Below are 20,746 nucleotides of genomic sequence, written 5' to 3'. Positions count from 1 at the left end.
CCTGGGGTGGTGGTGGGGCTAAGGCTCGATAGTGGGGTGGGGGGTGGCGGCGTGGTTGGTCCGGTGGCGGCGGGGGGGAGTGGTGTATTTTAGGCAGTCATTTCTCTCTATCTCTCTCACACACACACGGAGAGAGAGAGAGAGAGAGAGAGAGAGAGAGAGAGAGAGAGAGAGAGAGAGAGAGAGAGAGAGAGAGAGAGAGAAGGGGGGGGGGATACAGGTACTGCGAATTTAACAAAGTCAGACGCTCATTTGATGAATTAGGCTGGTTGAAATAAAAGCTTGTGTTCTTGTGTATCAAGGACGAAAAACTCTCAAGGTTCACTTGAATCTCATGGAGAGCAAACCATGAAACTGTAGCAAAATACATCAGAAAAATACAATGCCTCAATACATGAACACTGCTGTAACTCATTTGATCCAAAGTATGCAATTCTCTCACAATTTTCTCATATCACAACCGTAAGTTGGCCAAATATACAACAGCTTTGATAATGTTGACTTATCGTATGCTTAAACACTAACCGCTAAGTGGACTGCAAGTTCTCAATTTTTTACGGCAAGCTTTGAAGCAAGTGGATAAGGTCGAGTATGTTATAGCCTTCCCAGGTGGTTGCTGACCACTCAGTAATAACGTGGGATGCAGGTTGACCATAACTAATAACCAAAGGTGCTCCAAAAATTATCTATTACCAGACCCCTTAATCCCTAATATGGGGTGGCCACAAACAAATCGCCTCCACGTCATCCTGTCCCCCGCCATTTCACTGCCCTGCTCCCAATTCACACCCCCTTCTCTCATAAACCTCTCTCCATCTCATCCTTGGCCTTCCCCTCCCTCTCTTCCCCTCCATCTTACTCACATACACTCTTCTCGTCAGTCTCTCACTCTCCATCCTCTCCACATGGCCAAACCACCTCATTGTGTTTCTCTAACGCTTCCTATCACATCCACATCCACACCGCAACGCTCCTTCACATCCTCATTTATCAGTCTGTCTCCTCATGTGACTCCACAGGCTCCTCTCAAATAACTCATTTCCGCTGTTCTCACTCTTGACTACAACAACGTCCAAGCTTCACTTCCATACGTTAGAGTTGGCAACACAATGCTGTCATGTAGTAACTTTTTCACATCCATGCTCACTTCCCTGTTTCTTATCACTGCACTCAAGGAACCAGCAACTTTTCTTCCCTGTTGTACTCTTTCAAGCACTTCACCCTCCAAACTTCCATCCTTACTCATCACACTACCCAAGTACTTAAACGTACTCACATTTTCCTTTTCCTCATCATCCAACCTCACTATACAGTCACTGACTTCACCTCTCTCAAAGACCATAACTATACTCTTCCCTACATTCACCTTTAGATTCCGTTTCTTACACACTCTTCTAAACTCATCCACCAAGCCTTGCAGCTCCCCTTCATCTTCACTTAACAACACAGTATCATCTGCAAACAACAATACAGGGAGTTTCCAAACACTGCCCTCTCTCATTAGGGCCACTCCAACATCCACTGCCCTACCTTGTATCTCTTCTATGACCCCATACATATACTGACTGAACAACCATGAAGACATGACACATCGATGTTTCAACCCAACCTTCAAATAGAAAAACTCACTTCACTATCCACAGGCACTGCAGCCTTAGCACCCTCATACATACACTTCACAGCATTCAGCAACTTCTCATCTACTCCATATATTCTTAATACTTTACACAATCCTTGTCTATCCACACTGTCATATGCTTTCTCCAAATCCATGAAGGCCGCATGCAAATTCTTTCCCTTCTCTAGAAACTTTTCCGATAGGGATCTAAGAATGAATATCTGGTCTACACAACCTCTTCCCTTCCTAAATCCTCCCTGTCCTTCTCCAACTAATTCCTCTGTTACTTTCCTAACTCTGTCAATAAGTATCTTACCGTATACTTTTCCTATTACTCTAAGAAGACAAATGCCCCTATTATTACCACACACTTCTTTTTCCCCTTTCCCTTTGTACAAGGGAATAATTATACCTGACTTCCAATCCTCCGGGACTCTCCCTTCCTCCCAGGCCAATCTGCACATCTTCCACATCCATTCTACTACTATCTCTCCCCTCTGCTTCAGCATTTCACCAAATACTTCCATCAATTCCTGGGGCTTTTCTTATTTGACTTTCTCCATTGCTTCCACAACTTCCATTCTACTGATTTCTTCCTGTCTTCTCACATCCCTCCTTTTCCCAGCCATTCCCCAGCCACTTATACTCGCATTACTTTCATTCTCTATGTTCAACAATTCATTAAAGTGTTCTCTCCATCTGCTCACCTTTTTCTTCCTTCTCAACTAGTAATCTACCATTTTTATCTTTCGCTCCCCTACTAACTTCATTGCCACCCTGTCTGACTCTCTTTACCTCTTTCCAGAACATTTTCTTACATTCCCTCCACTTGACACTCAGATTCCTTCTAAATTCCTCATCCACTCTCTTCTTACTCTCTCTCACTAATCTTTTCACCTCTTTCTCCCTTTCTACATATAACTCTCTCTTCCGTCTCTCAACTTCTTCCACGCCCCTATTTCTCATCCATTGATTATGTTTTATTTTCTTTTTTTGCCACAGCCTGTCTCACCTCTTCATTCCACCATGCTGTTCCTCGCACCCCCTTTCGTCTTCTCTTCACCCCACACACCACCTCACATGCACGCACATTTTTCTTCTGTGAATATCTTGCACACACCTTCCACGTCCCCCGTCTGCTCCAATTCATATCTACCCAATCGTTCCTCCACTTCTCTCATATATCCTGCCTTTTTCTCATCCTCTTGTAACCTTCCCAAATATTACAATATAACATTATCGGTCTGTATTCCACTTTGCAATTTTAGACATACCATACTATGTTTTAATTCCAGTTAAGCCCCCTTTTTAGTTTACCTTTAATATATTATCTATGTTAAGTTGTAATCATATCATGAGGCACATAGTAGGTTATTTTTGTGCCGTGACCCAGCTCTTTCAATGGTGGACAAAGAGTGGATGAGGCAAGGACGTACAGATTTTCAAGGATTTTTTAGTGAGGAAATTCCCGATCGATGCCTTTTGAGGTATGCGAGTTGCAATATGTATTACTTACACGAAAGCAGTACAAGGTATTCTTTTGGCAAAACATTTAAAACAGATAGAGACCACTGCGGGGAGACCCCAAGTCATCCTAAAAGTTTGGGCTATATTTGGGCTATTTTACAGGTAGGATTGGGCGGGGACAGACCCTGTAGAGCTGGCAACCCTGTGTGAGACCCCGACTCCTTCCCGGTGAATCAGGGGGTCCAGCTGCACCGCAAATAATGTTCCGCCGGGCAACGCTTCTCGTCCCTTACAAGTAGGAATATGGCATTAACACCAACCACTTATATCTTATGACGCTCACTCAGTCTCACAGCAGTGTTTGTGGTGTATTTGATGGCACTAAGGCAATAAATAGCCTCGTATTTTGAGTATAATTGACGAACTCAAAATGGTGGCTATGGCCGGCTGTATCAGCTGATCCACCTCAATGTAAACGAGTTTTTAAGGTCTTTGTAGTCACAGTATTCCCAAAACCAGTTTGACGGTATCACTGATTTTGTCAGGTGTCATTTTTGCATTAGCCAGTTTTGTCTTCGTAGGCAGCTTGTTAAATTGCCAAGCCATTTTTCTTCCCAGTTTCCCAGATATTGTCATTGTCATTCGTAGTTAGGCCTGCATGCCGTACAAACGGTGAAGTTAGAGCAGGGTGATTGAGGTTTGATGCTGATAAAATATTATTAGTAATGACTCATTTGTCATTATCAAAGGTAGTGGACAATGCATGTGAAGCTTATTTCCCCATTTGTTATCATACTGGTTCAGGTTTGGTATAATAACCCATTATAATTTATTAGTGCTGCCCATTATTTGGTTAGTAAAAAACAAAAAGAAATTAGCCCAGAGACATTACTCATGCTTAACCACTTGGCCAGTAACACAGCTGAAAGGGTTTAGGAATCTCAAAGGTACATGTAACCTACCATAAATGATCAAGGTAGACATACACTGCTCAGGTTAAACATGCTACAGTCAGGTTAAAATAAATGCAATTTAATTGTTAGAGTAAACTCACTCTAAAATTGCACCTTCCTGCAGTGGGCAGCAGCAGGTGCGAGGGATGGCCACCCTCAAGGCCATCGCCCTCCGCCTCAAGTCTGTCAAGAACATCCAGAAGATTACCCAGTCCATGAAGATGGTGTCAGCAGCCAAGTATGCCAGGGCTGAGAGAGAGCTTAAGGCTGCCCGACCCTATGGTGCAGGAACCACAGCTTTCTATGAGAAGGTAATAGAGAGTAGAGGTTGTGGTCATGAAATTTAATACATCAGTATGGCCATGCCTTTTTACCAGTCCTGTCATAAATAAGAGGTGAGTCAAAAGTATCACAACTTTTACATCATTTACTACAGTATATTGGAGTCTGGTAAATAAACTGTATACATGGCAGTTTACTGAGAATTTAATAGCAAAAAAGGATATAGAAATTGAAGTCGTTCTCCAGAGTTGACTGAAATTATATAGAGATAGCAAACGTAATATTTAAGGTATGATATTGGACTGAACAAATTACTGGAAGCATAAGATGCGATGTCGGAGCTACAGCTTTCTATGACCGATTATGGTGAGCAAGGCATTTTCTATTTTTAGCCTGTTACACAGTTTCACCTGGAATAGGGTTCTGTCTTGGCTTCTTAAACTGGTTGACTGCATAGGCTGTATATGTCATGGCTTTACAGGCAGTTCTTATTATAAGTCAGATGCATTCCTAAATATTACTGCTGTATATCTTCTGTATAGCTTATTCTCAGAATTGGAGGGCGAAATTGAATTTTACTTTGTTGCAGTTTTTATGTATTTTAATGTGAAATGAAATAGCATTGTGTAAAAATTTATAATATTCAACAGGCCCAGGTTCAACCAGAGGAGGATAAGCCAAAGCAGCTTGTGATTGCATGCAGCAGTGACAGGGGGCTGTGTGGGGCCATTCACTCCAGCATTTGCAAACATATCAAGGCTGATCTGGCTGGGGATGCCTCCAACGCTGCTATCATCTGTATTGGGGATAAGTCTCGTGCTCAGCTGTCCAGGTTGGTATTGATTATGTTAGTGTTTGTGTTCCCACCCCATTTACATTTAGTGGGAGAGTGAAGGGCATAAAGTTGAATCATAGGAAGTAGAATTAGGATGATTAAGACACTAATGCTCAGTTGGCAATGACAAATTAATGATATTCAGATAACCCCTCACTGTGATTGTTGCTTTTAGGTACTACTCCTATGACACAGAAAGCAAATGATGAACCTGGGATCTCTTTTTCTTTGATTTATGTCCTCAGGAGTTCACAGTGCCTTGCTCTACTTCTCCTCACCCCACTTGTAGGAGGGGGCTTTAGTTTGGATGATATATTTCCATTTATACTGTTTACCACTGAATTAATGTGTTGTCCACTTGTCATCCTGTTTGAGAGTTCTAATTTTGTGAGTTTCTCTCTCTCTCTCTCTCTCTCTCTCTGTTTCAGTTTTTCAGGATCACTCCTCACCCCATCTCTTAGGTGGGACTTGCAGGTGGGATATGGTAATGGTGATGATCTATCTATCTATCTATGGCCAGACGCCTCAATCCCGTTTGGGGTGGCCACAAACAAATCGCCTCCAAGTCGCCCTGTCCCCCGCCATTTCACTGCCCTGCTCCCAACTCACACCCCCCTCTCTCATATACCTCTCCACCCCATCCCTCCATCTCATCCTCGGCCTTCCCCTCCCTCTTCCCCCCTCCACCTCACTCATATACACTCTCTTCGTCAGTCTTTCACCCTCCATCCTCTCCATTATTTTTATTATTATTATTGTGTGGTATGTGGGGGCGCTCACCATCCAGTCATTCGATGTAGTGCTGCTCTTGGTTGTCTTCCCGTTCCTCTCCTTTCTCCATTCCTTCCTTCCTCTTCTGTCTTTCTTTACTTCATTCTTTCCTCGTCCTTCTGCCTACGGGTGACTTTACACTCCCTCTTTTGTCTTTCTTTCCTTCATTCTTTCCTCTTTCTTTTGCCTGTGGGTGACTCTACACTGAGTGACAAGCCAAATGGTTTCCTATACACCAGGAAACTATTTACTACGTTGGGTGGTAACCATATAACCAATTTATGGCGCCTTGTGGTTTAGTGGGTAATTACAGTGCTCCAGTCGGATTGAGCCGGTGAAGGTTTATATCCAAGGGATGGTTGGGATTATTGCTTATGTAATGCCACTCAGGGATGAGTGAGGCTGGTCACTCTCATCGTAAATGTCAGGACCAAATTGCCTAGCCCTGGGCTTCTACGCTCCTCATGGGGCAACGTACAATTGGATGATGGATGGATGGATGGATTATTATTATTATTATTATTATTATTATTATTATTATTATTATTATTATTATGTGGTAAGTGGTGGCAACCATCATCCACTCACTTGAAATAGTGCTGCCTACTTCTTCCTTCATCTTTATCATTATTTTTCTGTGTCTACCTTCCTGTCTTCTTGTTTCTCCCATCTTTACTGTCACTTTTTATAACTCATATTTCCTTTTCATGTGACTTACATTGATTGACAATCCTAATGGTTTCCTGTAAACCAGGAAACCATTTATAGCTCTGGGGGGTATCCATATAACCAACCCACACATGCTCCCTACTTGTCAACAAGTGGGTTAGCGGAGGGTTAGTGCACCCCACAAAACCACTAACTCAGACACAAACAGCCACCCGATACGGGATTATGGCGTCTGACTGTAAATAGATTATGATTATTATTAGGGTGGGAAATGAGGTCTGGATGATGATGATGATGATTGTTATTACTGTATTATGATTTCCCTGCCTTTTCAGGGGGATGACTCGCTCAGGAGGGTAATTATTATTGCAGCTTGGTCTGTACAGTACTGTACAGTATTTCAGAGCATATAATCTACAGTAGCTATCCTGTATATTGTGATCCTTGTACCAGCTGTGTATTTAGGTGTAGTGTTGAATTGAAAGATTATTATTTTTTTTTATTTATAGTGTAATATCAAGGTTGACAAAATCATATTAGGTGAGTTAAGTAATTTGTCGTTATTTACCAGTGCTTTTTATGGCATCAAAGGAGTTTTAAACCAGTGACATAATCAATCATTGCCTTCCTGAATGAAAGGAAGGCAGTGATTGATTGTATGTGGATGAAAGGATGCGAAGATGTGTAATGGATGCAAGAGCTTATAGAGGTTGGGGGAGTGGACTTTCTGACCATTACTTGGTGGTGGCCAGAATCAAGATCCAAGTAAGATGGAGAAATAGAAGAAGGGAAGGACGGGAGGAAGGAGTACAGTCATTACTCGTTTTACGATGGGGTTACGTCAGGTTGTGCCTTATCGTATACCGATTTTATCGTAAATTGGGAGATTGAAGCCCATTGTAAAGGGGGTTACGTCAACACAAATTCCCAAAGTCACCTAACCAAGACTGAACCATAAATGACAACCCACCTTCATTCCTTCCTGTGTTGGTCCAAGTCGTCCCTCCCGAGGCTGGGGGACAGCCTGTGCGTACAGGCACTAGTGGTCACCCTCTGAGTGAGACAGAAACAGGTTAGGGGGAGGGGAATCCGACCCATACCTGCACCAATCTTAGCACTGAGACCCAAACTGCACCAACCATAGCACTGGGGCCTACACTGGCACTGACCTTACCACTGGGCACAGAAATCCACAGAAGTAATCACTTAATTCACGCAAACTTTTTTCACGCAATTTCGGTTATCCACGAATTTTTCGTATGCTAATTAAAGCATAAAATTATAGTATTCAAATAAATAATTTTAATATACGAGAGAAATGAATAAAATGCTGTATAAAAATGCCTACCTGCTGCCCGTGTGCATACATATGTGTGTGTTTGTGTGTGGGTTTTAGGTCAGTCTACCACGCACTACACAGTCAGTTTGAATCTGAAGGTTGAACCGTGTGTGACTCGCGAATTGTTGTGGCTTATTTTTCTGCCTTCCAGTCATTGCTTGCCTTGTTTGCCAACATGGGGCCTAAGCATAGTGCTAGTGATGCATGTGGCAACACACCAAAATGGATTCGTAAAGTGATGTCGCTGACAGAGTGTTAAAGTGTTGGACAAACTTAGGGAAGGAATGTCGGCGACAGTTCGCCATCAGGACGATTCCCCGTCATTTATTTACATACCAGTCTGTTTAGCAAGTACTGGACAGTACACTAGTTTTTTACTTATATGAGTTATAAAATCCTCCTGAAAATTAGTTATTAAAGTATTATTTAACCCCTCTGTGAGGCAATTCAGAATCCGCAGACATGCCCCGGGAGGCAAAAGTTTCGGGAAATTTGACATGTCATATTTTTATGATTTATGTGTTTGGGATGATGGATAATGATGAAATATCAATAAAAATAATAAAATAAATATATTTTACCTACCCATTACTGAAATTACAGCTGATGAAGCTGATGAATGCAGTATGGGTAATCCATGAGGATGCCGCAGAAGGTAAACAAACAACTTTTTTCTATCTGGTGTTTTCACTTATAGCTTGAACAGAACATTCTTTCCTTATTAGAAAAACTTATTTCTTGCTTCTGTGTACAATTATTTTCAAAACAGAACTTGTTTCCATATTTAAAAAATTGTAATTTCAACTTCTGAACTTTACTTATGCTACCAGTAATTATAACAGAACTTATTTCCTCTCATTCAACAAAACTTTTCTTCTTCTTCTTTTAGTTTGAACAGAACATTCTTTCCTTATTAGAAAAACTTATTTCTTGCTTCTGTGTACAATTATTTTCAAAACAGAACTTGTTTCCATATTCAAAAAATTGTAATTTCAACTTCTGAATTTTACTTATGCTACCAGTAATTATAACAGAACTTATTTCCTCTCATTCAACAAAACTTTTCTTCTTCTTATAGTTTGAACAGAACATTCTTTTCTTATTAGAAAAACGTATTTCTTGCTTCTGTGTACAATTATTTTCAAAACAGAACTTGTTTCCATATTCAAAAAACTAATTTCAACTTCTGAACTTTTACCTGTGCTTCCACTAATCAGAACAGAACTTATTTCCTCTCATTCAACAAAACTTTTCTTCTTGTTATCCATTACTTCTGTTTGGCTAGAACTTTGCAAGTGTGTGGTAGTCACGCCAACACTCAAAACATAGTGCGACACCACATTCTTTACACCATGTGCTCACTCGGTTGTTCTTCCGCGGCTTTCTCACAGAATGAAGGCAGACATGACATGATCGCTGTCCAGTCTTTCGGGTATGTGTTGAAGGCAGCTTTTGTAGATAGTGCCTATTGGCGAATCCCGTTGCTACAAGTCTGTCAGCAGCTAGTTCAGAGTGGCGTCCAGGACGGTCTTTGTTCAGTGTTCCATACTTGGTGAGCAGTTGTCTCACCACTTCCAGAACAAAGTGCCTCAGTGACTTCTTCTTTTGGGTTTCTGCCTTGTACATATGGTAGGCATTCAGCATTGACAAATCAACCATATGAAAAAATAACTTCTTGTACCATTTTACGGTACGTCTGATACACTCCACAGTAGCTATTTGGGCATCCGACTTGTCAACAAGTCTCATATTTTTTGTGTAATCAGTTACTACGTCCGGTTTGAGGACTGGTTCTTTTGTTCTATAGTCCACTTTTCCTGATGGAATCAAGTTGCCACGATGGAAGGTGCTCAGCATACAAACCTCCCGTTTATCTGTCCATCTGACACACAGCAAAGGATCACTTCTGTAGAGCTCACAGGTTCCTCGAGCACTACGTCCTCCAAACTTTGGAAGATATTTCCTGTTCTTCCGGACTGTCCCACAACTACCAGTGTTATGATCATGAAGGAAACTACACAGGGATGGGGAAGTATACCAATTATCAGTATACAAAACATGTCCCTTGTTCAGAAATGGTGCCATCAATTTTTTTACCACAGAGCCCGAAAATCCTAGGGGATCTCTTGCAGGTACATCAATATCAGTGCCAGTGTACACTATAATGTCTAATACTATGCCAGTTAGGCAGTCACAAATAACAAAAATTTTTATTCCAAATCTGTGTCTTTTGGAGGGAATGTATTGCTTGAATATAAGTCTGCCACGGAACAGAATGAGACTTTCATCAATAACAAGTTTCTGATAGGGTGCAAAGAAGGAGCGAATACGCTCCCTTATCTTTTCAATTACTGGACGAACCTTCCAAAGGCGGTCATCAGTACTGGGATGGTTGTTGTCTGTGAAATGAATAAATCGCATGAGTAGCTGGTACCTGTCCCTGGGCATGTACTTGGGAAATATTGGGGTATGAATCAGTGGATCTCGGTTCCAGTAGTCACGAACATTTTGCTTCTTTACTTGTGGTATCAGAAGAGTGAGTGCAAGAAATGTGTACATTTCAGGTACACTGGTATCATACCAACGTTTCATTTTATTGTGTGGAGAAAAAGGATGTTTGTCCTTCATGAACTGATAATATCTATTGGTTTCTTGTACCAAATAATCAAGAATTTCACCATCAAAAAACAGGAGAAAATACTCCATTTCAGAACTGTTTTTGTCTACTCCAGCAGCCCTTTTCACTCCACTGTGAGTTGCATCAAATCTATAGCAATTTGGTATGAATCCATCACCATTTGCCCAGATAAACCCAGATCCACCAGCACTACCAATACCACCAGGCCTACGGGGAGGGTCACACACCCTGGGATCATCATCATCATCATCATCACTTAGGTCTGAATCATCATCACTCTCGTCACTCACGGGAATAAATCCATCACTGTCTCTGTCTGCCATCCCCTCACTGTCACTACCACTCTCCTGTGCCATCCCCTCACTGTCACTACCACTCTCCTGGTCATCACTATCGTACTCCAAACCTGGCGATAACTTATGTTTCACGCCAGCACTACTCACTGATACCCCTGAGGTTGACGGAGTTTGTGTATCACTGTCGGAAAATCCTTCAAAATCGGTGATGTCATGCACTTCCCTCTCTTCATCAAGTCTACTAGTCACTTCAGAGTTTGCAAATTGCTGTCCGGTTCTGCCATCTCATCTGAAGACTGTGCTGAGGGCGAAAAATGAAGACTTCCCTCTAACTCCACGCTACGCACAATCGCGCTGCCTAACCTCCACGCGTTGCAGACGTGAAAAAAAAATCGGTCACATGTACTGTTATTACAGCATATTTTTGAAGGATTTTAGGCATATATTTGTTTGTAGAAAATTATCTTATGATTTATGAGTCATTTTTAGGTAATTATTTGAGCATAAAATGTGAAAAAAAAAAAAAAATCCACCCTAAAACCCGGTACATTTGTACCAGCAGGTTTGTTTACATATGACGTCAGAGCCCAGACCCCTCTGAGTGCAACGTGGAAGGTGGGGGGTATCAAATGATGCCACCCGTTGCCTGAGGCTCTTTTACTCAAAAGTCCCGACCCGGAATCCATCAAGAGAACCCGTCTTAAGACCCGACCCGGACTTAAAGGGTTAATCAATAGTAAGTATATTTATAGAATGACGGGGAATCATCCAGGGTGCGAATTGTCCTGACGGGGACTCGTCTATGTTTTGATGGTGAATTGACGACGGTGAATTGTCTCAGAACTGCATGTTTGGGGTGAATGAGTCAACTGTTCATACAATAAAGAAGGCAGAATGTAGCATATAGGAGGCAGTGAGGGCTAGTGCACCAGACTGTGCTAAAGTGTCTCCACCTACGCCTGTGAATTGTCTCGGAACCGTATGTTTGGGGTGAATGAGTCAACTGTTCGTACAATAAAGAAGGCAGAATGTAGCATACGGGAGGCAGTGAGGGCTGGTGCACCAGACTGCTAAAGCGTCCTTACCTACGCCTGTGCCTGGTGCTTTCCAATGGCAAAATCGTTATAGCGGGAAATTTATTGTAAATCGAATTTTGGGGTGGAACTTTTCTATTATAGTTGTAGCGAATTATCGTAAACCGAATCATTGTAAAACGAGTAAGGACTGTAGTTGCAAGGAGAGTGGAAAGGTTACAAGAGGATGAGAAAAATGCAGAATATAAGAGAGAAGTGGAGGAACGATTGGGTAGATATGAATTGAAGCAAATGGGGGACGTGGAAGGTGTGTGCAAGATATTCACAGAAGAAATATGTGCAGCATGTGATGTGGTGTGTGGGGTGAAGAGAAGATGGAAGGGGGTGCAAAGAACAGCATGGTGGAATGAAGAGACAGGCTGTGGCACAAAAGAAGAAAGCATACAATGAATGGATGAGAAATAGGGGCGTGGAAGAAGTTGAAAGGCGGAAGAGAGAGTTATATGTAGAAAGGAAGCGCGAAGTGAAAAGATTAGTAAGAGAGAGAAAGAAGAGAGTGGATGAGGAATTTGGAAGGAATTTGAGTGTAAAGTGGAGGGACTGTAAGAAAATGTTCTGGAAAGAGGTGAAGAGAGTAAGACAGGGTGGCAGTGAAGTTAGCAGGGTAGTGAAAGATAAAAATGGTAGATTGAGGTGGTTTGAGGATGGGGGATGATAATTGGGTGAGGAAGGTGAGAAGTGTTAATATTGGGGGTGGGGTTATGAGGGGTAGACCGAGAAAGACATGGGACGAGGTCATTAAGTGTGACCTTAGGGTTAAGGGACTGAACAGGGAGGCTGCAATGGATCGTGCAGCGTGGAGAGCCGCCATTAGGTGACCAAGGCTGACACATGCAAGCATGTTGGAGCCTTTAAAAACGAAAACGAAAACGATTACTAGTGGAGAAGGGAGAAAAAGTGAGCAGATGGAGAGAACACTTTAATGAATTGTTGAACACAGAGAATGGAAGTAATGCGAGTATAAGTGGCTGGGGAATGGCTGGGAGAAGGAGGGAGGTGAGAAGACAGGAAGAAATCAGTAGATAGAAGTTGTGGAAGCAATGAAGAAAGTCAAACTGGGGAAAGCCCCAGGAATTGATGGAGTGTGTGGTGAAATGCTGATGCATGGGGGAGAGATAGTAGTAGAATGGATGTGGAAGATGTGCAGATTGGCCTGGGAGGAAGGTAGAGTCCCGGAGGATTGGAAGTCAGGTATAATTATTCCCTTGTACAAAGGAAAAAGGGAATAAGAAGTGTGTGGTAATCATAGGGGCATTTGTCTTAGTGTAATAGGAAAAGTGTATGGTAGGATAATTATTGACAGAGTTAGGGAAATAACAGAGGAATTAGTTAGAGAAGAACAGGGAGTCTTTAGGAAGGGAAGAGGTTGTGTAAATTAGATATTCATTTTTAGATCTTTAGTGGAAAAGTTTCTAGAGAAGGGAAAGAAGTTGTATGCTGCCTTCATGGATTTGGAGAAAGCATATGACAGGGTGGATAGACAAGGATTGTGGAAAGTATTAAGAATATATGGAGTAGATGGGAAGTTGTTGAATGCTGTGAAGAGTATGTATGATGGTGCTAAGGCTGCAGTGCGTGGGGATGGTGAACTGATTGAATTTTTCTCGAAGGTTGGATTGAAACAGGGATGTGTCATGTCTCCATGGTTGTTCAATCTGTACATGGATGGATTAATAAAAGAGGTACAAGGTAGGGCAGTGGATGTTGGAATGGCCCTAGTGAGAGAGGTTAGTGTTTGGAAACTCCCTGTACTGTTGTTTGCAAATGATACTGTGTTGTTAAGTGAAGATGAAGGGGAGCTGCAAGGCTTGGTGGATGAGTTTGGAAGAGTGTGTAAGAAACGGAATCTAAAGGTGAGTGTAGGGAAGGCTAAAGTGATGGTCTTTGAGAGAGTTGAAGTCAGTGAATGTACAGTGAGGTCGGATGATGAGGAAATGGAAAATGTGAGTACGTTTAAGTACTTGGGTAGTGTGATGAATAAGGATGGAAGTTTGGAGGATGAAGTGCTTGAAAGAGTACAACAAGGAAGAAAGGTTGCTGCTTCCTTGAAAGCAGTGATAAGAAACAGGGAAGTGAGCATGGAAGTGAAAAAGTTACTACATGACAGCATTGTGACCCCAACTCTAACATATGGAAGTGAAGCTTGGACGTTGTTAGAGGGACACAAGTCAAGAGTGAGAGCAGTGGAAATTAGTTATTTAAGAGGAGCCTGTGGAGTCACATGGAGAGACAGGCTGACAAATGAGGATGTGAAGGAGCATTGTGATGTGGATGTGGATGTGATAGGAAGCGTTAGGAGGAATACACTGAGGTGGTTTGGCCATGTGGAGAGGATGGAAGGTGAGAGACTGATGAGGAGAGTGTATTCTGAGTGAGGTGGATGGGAGGAGAGGAAGGGGGAGGCAGAGGATGAGATGGAGGGATGAAGTGGAGAGGTATATGAGAGAGGGAGGGGTGTGAGTTGGGAGGAGGGCAGTGAAATGGTGGGGGACAGGGCGACGTGGAGGCAATTTGTTTGTGGCCACCCCGTAAGGGATTAAGGTGTCTGGCAATAGATAGATAGATAGATAGACATTATAATGACATCCCTTAATTTGAGTGTCCACTAGACAGACTGCATTGTAGTATATACACTTGCTAAGTTACCACCTTTTCAGTCATGCTCAAGTATGAGTATGAAATAAGCTGTGAAAGTATCAGTTTAGCCATCCCTTACTGGATTTCTGCAGTTTGATGCAGAGGTCTAAAGCGTATTTACACATGAAAAATTATGATTTATTTGTATGGGCAAACCTTGAGAATTTGGATAGCTTGGTGGAAAACCAGTTGGATAACAATCGATCGTAAATCAAGCACTATGGAGAATGAATAGATCCACAACATGTGTAAAAGCAAGTTTTCAACTTGCCTAAAACTGGTAGTTATTTATTTCACTTTCAGGTTTAACGCAAACACACTACAGTAGGGCTTCACAACTGGCAATCTTAAGAGACTGATGAAACCTCGCTAGTCGTGAAACCGCTAGTTTGGAGGCAAAGTACAATGAGACCTCAATATAACGGACTAATTGGCGCCCCAAGCCATTCCAAGAAAAGCGAAATTCCAATAGAAGTGACATCCGGACTTTCCCCTGCTAACTCGGACTTTTTCCGATATATCAGACATTAGTCCGGATTGCACCAGTGGTTTTTAACCCGTTAACTGTTCTATACAGCCTGGGCTGTTTCGAGTGCGACTGCTCAATACAGCCCTGGCTGCGCAGGTGAATTTCGAATATAGTGCCATGGTGACCAAAGCCGACGCATGCAAGCTTGTTTGAGCCTTCAAAACCGAAACTGAAACCGAAACCGACAAAGAAAATGAAAACCATATATTCCAATAGGGAATCAGACACTTTAATGTTTATCCATGGCTTTACCAAGGTAAATATTGAGCTAATATTTCGTTACTATATACTTTGGCATGTGTTCTCTCAATTCCTAAGACAAAATTTGGCCTTTGGGAAATTTCATTTTTACCCCTATGTGTGCACACCATGGACACCAAAAAACCGCCATGTTCAGTTAACTTGTTAAACTGTTTTCACAACCATTGCAGTACTGTACTGTATTATACATTCACTACAGTGATCAAACTGTATAATACTGTATATATAATAATACTGTACTGTACAGTGATAAACATGTTTTTTGCTTAACTTATCGTGGTGAACATAACGGCAGTGGTCAGGCAGTCTGGACTGCTTCTGGCTTTATCGGACTTTATCCAATATACCGTATAGGAATCTACTGTAGTCCAGTAGCTCTTCGATTCCAATAAAAACGAATTCCAGTCTATTGAGGTCCGTTATATTGAGGTTTTACTGTATGTATAGCAAAAAATAAAAATAGACCAGAACATTTAGAAAGTTCGACTATTTTTCATTTTTGTTTACTTTTATCCACTAAATAGTCACATTTTTATATACTTATTATAATTAATATGACAAAGCAACAAAAAGTCACCATTAAATGCCCAGAATGCAATTTATTGAAAGAGAAAGTTGGGAGTTGGGAGTGCGCATGCTTACTAGGAGTAAGCACCACCACCACCATCTCCACCCTCCAGAACATTCAACTGCCTCACAGTTTCACAGGTTTTCAAGCCATCTTCAGTGAGTTTAATGATTTTCTTCTTGTCTTCAACACTGTACTTTTTCTGAGCTATGCCTTTTCTGTAGTTGCGCTTCTTCTTCATAGCCATCTTTCCACCATCACCATTTTAAGTTCCTGGCCTTTCAGGTGGCATACCATTTCCACCACCAGCCACAGAAGCCATGAGGCTAGCAAAAACAGTGAACAATGGGGTTAGCCAGGTATAAAAAAAAGGCAAGGTCACACTAGCGTAGCGATGGGCAGCACAACAGTGAATCGAAACATGCCCTATGACTCGCTCCTAGGTGCCACTCGCTCGTTAGATGAGACTCGCTTGCTAGGAAAATGAGTCGAAATGTGCCTCGCGGCTTGCTCACTAGATAACGATTGCCATGGAGTTGCTAGTTTTGAGGTTTTGGTCGCTAGTTATGAAGCTGAAGACAGTTTCTTCCCTATCGCTAGTCAAAAAAACGTTAGTTGTAGGGCCCTACTGTATTGTTTAGTCACTGACTGACATACCTGAGGGTGACCAAGTTCAAAAGCCAGTCTTGGAACAGAGATATTACTGTAGACTTGCATGTAGGTGGCTGCTGAGGCTGTATAGAGGATTGTAGTGATTATATAATCAAGATAGCAACTGTATAGCGAAAAGATAGTGTTAAAATTTTAAGATCATACAGATGATTGATCACTTAACAGTCAGTCTTAAAACAGTGTTTGCCTGTATCATTAATTTTTCAGATAAGTTATTATTGGATGATATGTTCTGTAACATATGTAGTAGTTCAGTATTAGTCACCATTATTAAACACAGTTGCATTTGTTCATTCCATTTTCATTAGGCTTACTGTCTGAAAGTACATGCATAGTGATTGGAATTTGATTTAGAAATGTTGATGTGGAGGCAGTTTGGTAATGAATTCTAAGTGTTGTAAGTAATCTTTTTGTTTCTTTTGTAAGGTAGTAATAGCTTAATGGACACTTCAACTCACTTTATATCTCTGTAAGTAGTTGTTTGATATTTTGGCATTATACTGTCTCCCTCAGGCCAGCAGTAAAGAACAAGTGTTTCAATTGATGTGGTGATAGGAAGAATTAATTGAATAATATGTCAATGAGCTGAAGGGGTTATATTCTAAAAGTGTATCATTCAAATTTACCACTCATTAACAACAACTGTCTGATAATGTTTTCCATGTTATTGCTACCTTCAGACAGTTTTGTTTAGTATTATAAGGTAGATGTTTCACATTGGAGGGGTTAGATAGAGCCTTCAGTAATTTCTTCAGTACTCATGATCAGTTTCAACTTGTATACATGTGTCTGGAATTTGGGAACCTAAAATAAATTAATATGTCATCAGATTGAAGGGGTTAATCTTTTTAAGACCATGGATGTCATTTGTTCTTGCTCTCTCGTGACAGTTTATTGAGTATAGAATAGAATTTTTTATTTGAAGGGCCTAGATTCTCCATTAAACCCTTTCGGTACCAGAGACCTTTCTGTAGATGAATGTAATTGTTTGGAAATGGTAGAAAAAAAAAAGTAAGCAAATAAAGTAAGAAAATACATCTTGAGGCCAGAGGAGTTAACCAACCACTATTATTTACTGCCATTTTGAAGCAGAAAAAAAAAGTAAATGTGTCATCAGAAACGAATGAAATAAAAAAATACATTCTGAAGTTGATAGATCAACCATTATTATTTATTGTCCACAGAACCCTTGCCCAGAGCATCATTGCCCAGGTTGGTGAGGTGGGGCGCAAGCCAGCCACTTTTGAGGATGCTGCCAGAATCGCTACGTTCATCCTTAACTCTGGCTATGATTTTGGCAAGGGCAAGATCGTGTACAACAGATTCAAGTGAGTTAGAGGGAAAGTATAAAGAATCTTAACCATTTTCCCAGTAAACTAGTCTCAGTTACCTATGCTGATAATTTTACTTTAAATATTTTGTCACTTTCATGTCTACTTTAGTTTGGTTATGAAATGTTTGGTAGCTGTCAGTGAAGTATACATACTGTGCAAGCAATTTTATGCACAATTTAGGTTTAGGAGGGTTTATAGATGCATTTCATTTTCCCTACTAGTGTGGTATACAATATTAAGTATTTCTCACCGTTGCAGTGTTTTCTTTATGACTGTGGAGATTCATAGGTTACTAATTTTTGGAAATGAAATACCTTGGTGTGTAAGATGTTTCTGTGAAGCATCTTACACAGGGTGAGGTTGGGGAACTGACAAGGGATCGAGCTGGCTGGATGAATGTTGTCAGGAGAAGTGCATGATCAGGGATTTGGCACCCCTTTTTAACATGGCAGCATCCGGATTGACTCAATCGGATACGTTTATGTGAAGCTACAGGATGTGGTGAATGTTTTTGCGTATCTGATAGAGTCAGGATTCTGGGGGCTTAAATGATGAGTGAATGGAAGCATGGCCCATTGGATTGGGCATATTTGGGCTGTCTGAACGTTGCTACTCCTCATCCTGCCCTAGGGTGGGAAAGGAAGTCTGGATGATGATGATGTAAGATGTTTGTACAACTTTTAAGTGGTTTTTAAATAAGGCCTTTGGTAATATACTTCATTATACAGCATAATGTATTTTTTATGAGAAGGTTAGCTGTGATAGTTTACGGTACCTGTATATGGATATCTATCATCATCATCATCATCCAGACCTCCTTTCCCACCCTAGCGCAGAGTGAAGAGTAGCAGCGTCCAGACGGCTAAAGTTTGCCATATTCAATGGGCCACACTTCCATTCATTCTTCATTCAAACCCTAAAAATCCTGGCTCCATTAGATAGGCTACAAAAAAATTCACCATATTCAGTAGCTTCACATAGCCAAGACTAAAATATTATTTTTTGAGAGGAAGAATAAGATGATGATTAATTGAATGGATGAATGGAAATTATATCTGATCCCTTAATTGTACAGATAATATTGTGGTAGCAGTAAGCATATGATTATAAAGATGTCAGCTTACTGAAAAGGTTAAGATTATTCTTGTATAACCCCTTCACAGGGGTCCTTTTTAAACTGACTAAAATAATCTGTTGATTGCAAAAACGAAACTCAGAAGACATTCACATACTGAAATTGTTACTATTTTTCATGCAGAACTGTTGTATCATACCACACACTGGAACTGCCCATCTACACAGCCAGTGCTATTGCTGCTGCAGAGAAGATTAATATATATGACTCTCTGGACTCTGACGTAATCCAGTCCTACATGGAGTATTCCCTTGCATCTCTCCTCTTCTTCACTCTTAAGGAAGGAGCATGCTCAGAACAGTCCTCAAGAATGACAGCTATGGACAGTGCCAGCAAGAATGCAGGTACGAGCATGTTTATTTTAAATGTTGTGTGATATTACTCGTAAGTCATGTCATTTCAGATAACTGTGGATAGTTACTTTATTTCTGTATTTAGATTTATATAGCATCAAATTTAGCTGCTTCTGCAAATATTAGCTTGAAAAAAAAAAAAAAAATAGAGTGGTGCGATTGTAAGGTGAAGATTATGTATTTTTTAAGCAGAAATTTATGGAAAGAGTAATGGACATTGTTGAGATAGGTGTATCCTTATACTGTATTCCAATTTGGAGTGGAAAATAATGTACAGGATTGTGAGCTACAGGATTGATTGCTTAGTTGAGTCAAGAGTCCATATGTGAATGATTATGTGCTTCATTTCGATGGGGATGCCATTGATATTTCCCTCTTGTGGTTTCTCTTTGTGGGTCCTACTTCAGCTTGACTTTTTCACTAGTGCTAAGGATTGGGATGTCCATAATATTGATGATGGTGACAGTAGGGATGATGATCATGGCTCTTGTTTTCTCTTCCAGGTGAGATGATAGACAAGCTGACTCTTACTTACAACCGCACCCGCCAGGCTGTGATCACCGGAGAGCTCATTGAGATCATCTCTGGTGCCGCTGCTGTCTAAAGAGAGACCATATTCCTTTTTGCAGTAATTTATCATCCAATAGAATTTTGGCATCTTAAGTTTGGTAATTGCAATACTCTGTACATTGAAGTCACGGCTGTCATTGAATTCAGTTAGGGATTCCTGATCAATGACATCAAAATTTTTAGTCATTTGCTAATACATTTGTGTTAGAAGAGGATGCATGACAGTACCAACTGGATGAGAGTAGAGGCCTTTATGAAAGTGTGCTTGGTTTCTCTGAAGTCTTGTCTCAGCCTCATATAATATTGTGGACAGTAGGAATAATTTATTTCTATTGTGCACTGACTTCAGTTTAACCAAGAACATAGTCATGCAAATTGTAGAGTCTGATGTGTCTGTACAGATGACTGTATCATTTTGGTTTAATAAAACTTAACTGTGTATTTGAATTTTATTGCATCAGATCATACATATTGCTTGAATTTCACTGTACTGTATTGTGTAGGAGTATAAGTAAGGTAACATGGCTATTCATTCAGCCATTTTCTAAAACTAGAAGGTAATCATGAGAATCCTGGTTGTTAAAAGAAAACAGAAATAGAAGGGATAATTTATTTGTCATAACAACACTCATATCCTAATAGCAATGTGGAAGTAGAAACATTAGCTTAAAACATTTACACCAGGACACACATTTCATATATAACACTGGCTTTTTCATAGGAAT

The 20,746-nt window shown here is 40.8% G+C and overlaps 1 protein-coding gene across 1 annotated transcript; it reads left to right on the top strand.

Moving 5' to 3' along the window:
- Positions 1-3,309: 3,309 nt before the first annotated feature.
- ATPsyngamma (ATP synthase, gamma subunit) lies at positions 3,310-20,462 on the top strand. Its single transcript, XM_080282951.1, has 6 exons — positions 3,310-3,380; positions 4,163-4,349; positions 4,971-5,152; positions 17,814-17,957; positions 19,222-19,442; positions 19,955-20,462. The coding sequence occupies exons 1-6, from the start codon at positions 3,346-3,348 to the stop codon at positions 20,053-20,055; spliced, it is 870 nt and encodes a 289-aa protein (XP_080139077.1). The 5' UTR covers positions 3,310-3,345; the 3' UTR covers positions 20,056-20,462.
- Positions 20,463-20,746: the final 284 nt, after the last annotated feature.

This window comes from Coenobita brevimanus, chromosome 95, assembly GCF_032717465.1.
Source record: "Coenobita brevimanus isolate Jiangsu-jjx chromosome 95, ASM3271746v2, whole genome shotgun sequence".
Taxonomy (NCBI): Eukaryota; Metazoa; Arthropoda; class Malacostraca; order Decapoda; family Coenobitidae; genus Coenobita; species Coenobita brevimanus.
The sequence above is the reverse complement of the archived record's forward strand: the minus strand, read 5'-3'. Positions and strand labels throughout refer to the sequence as shown.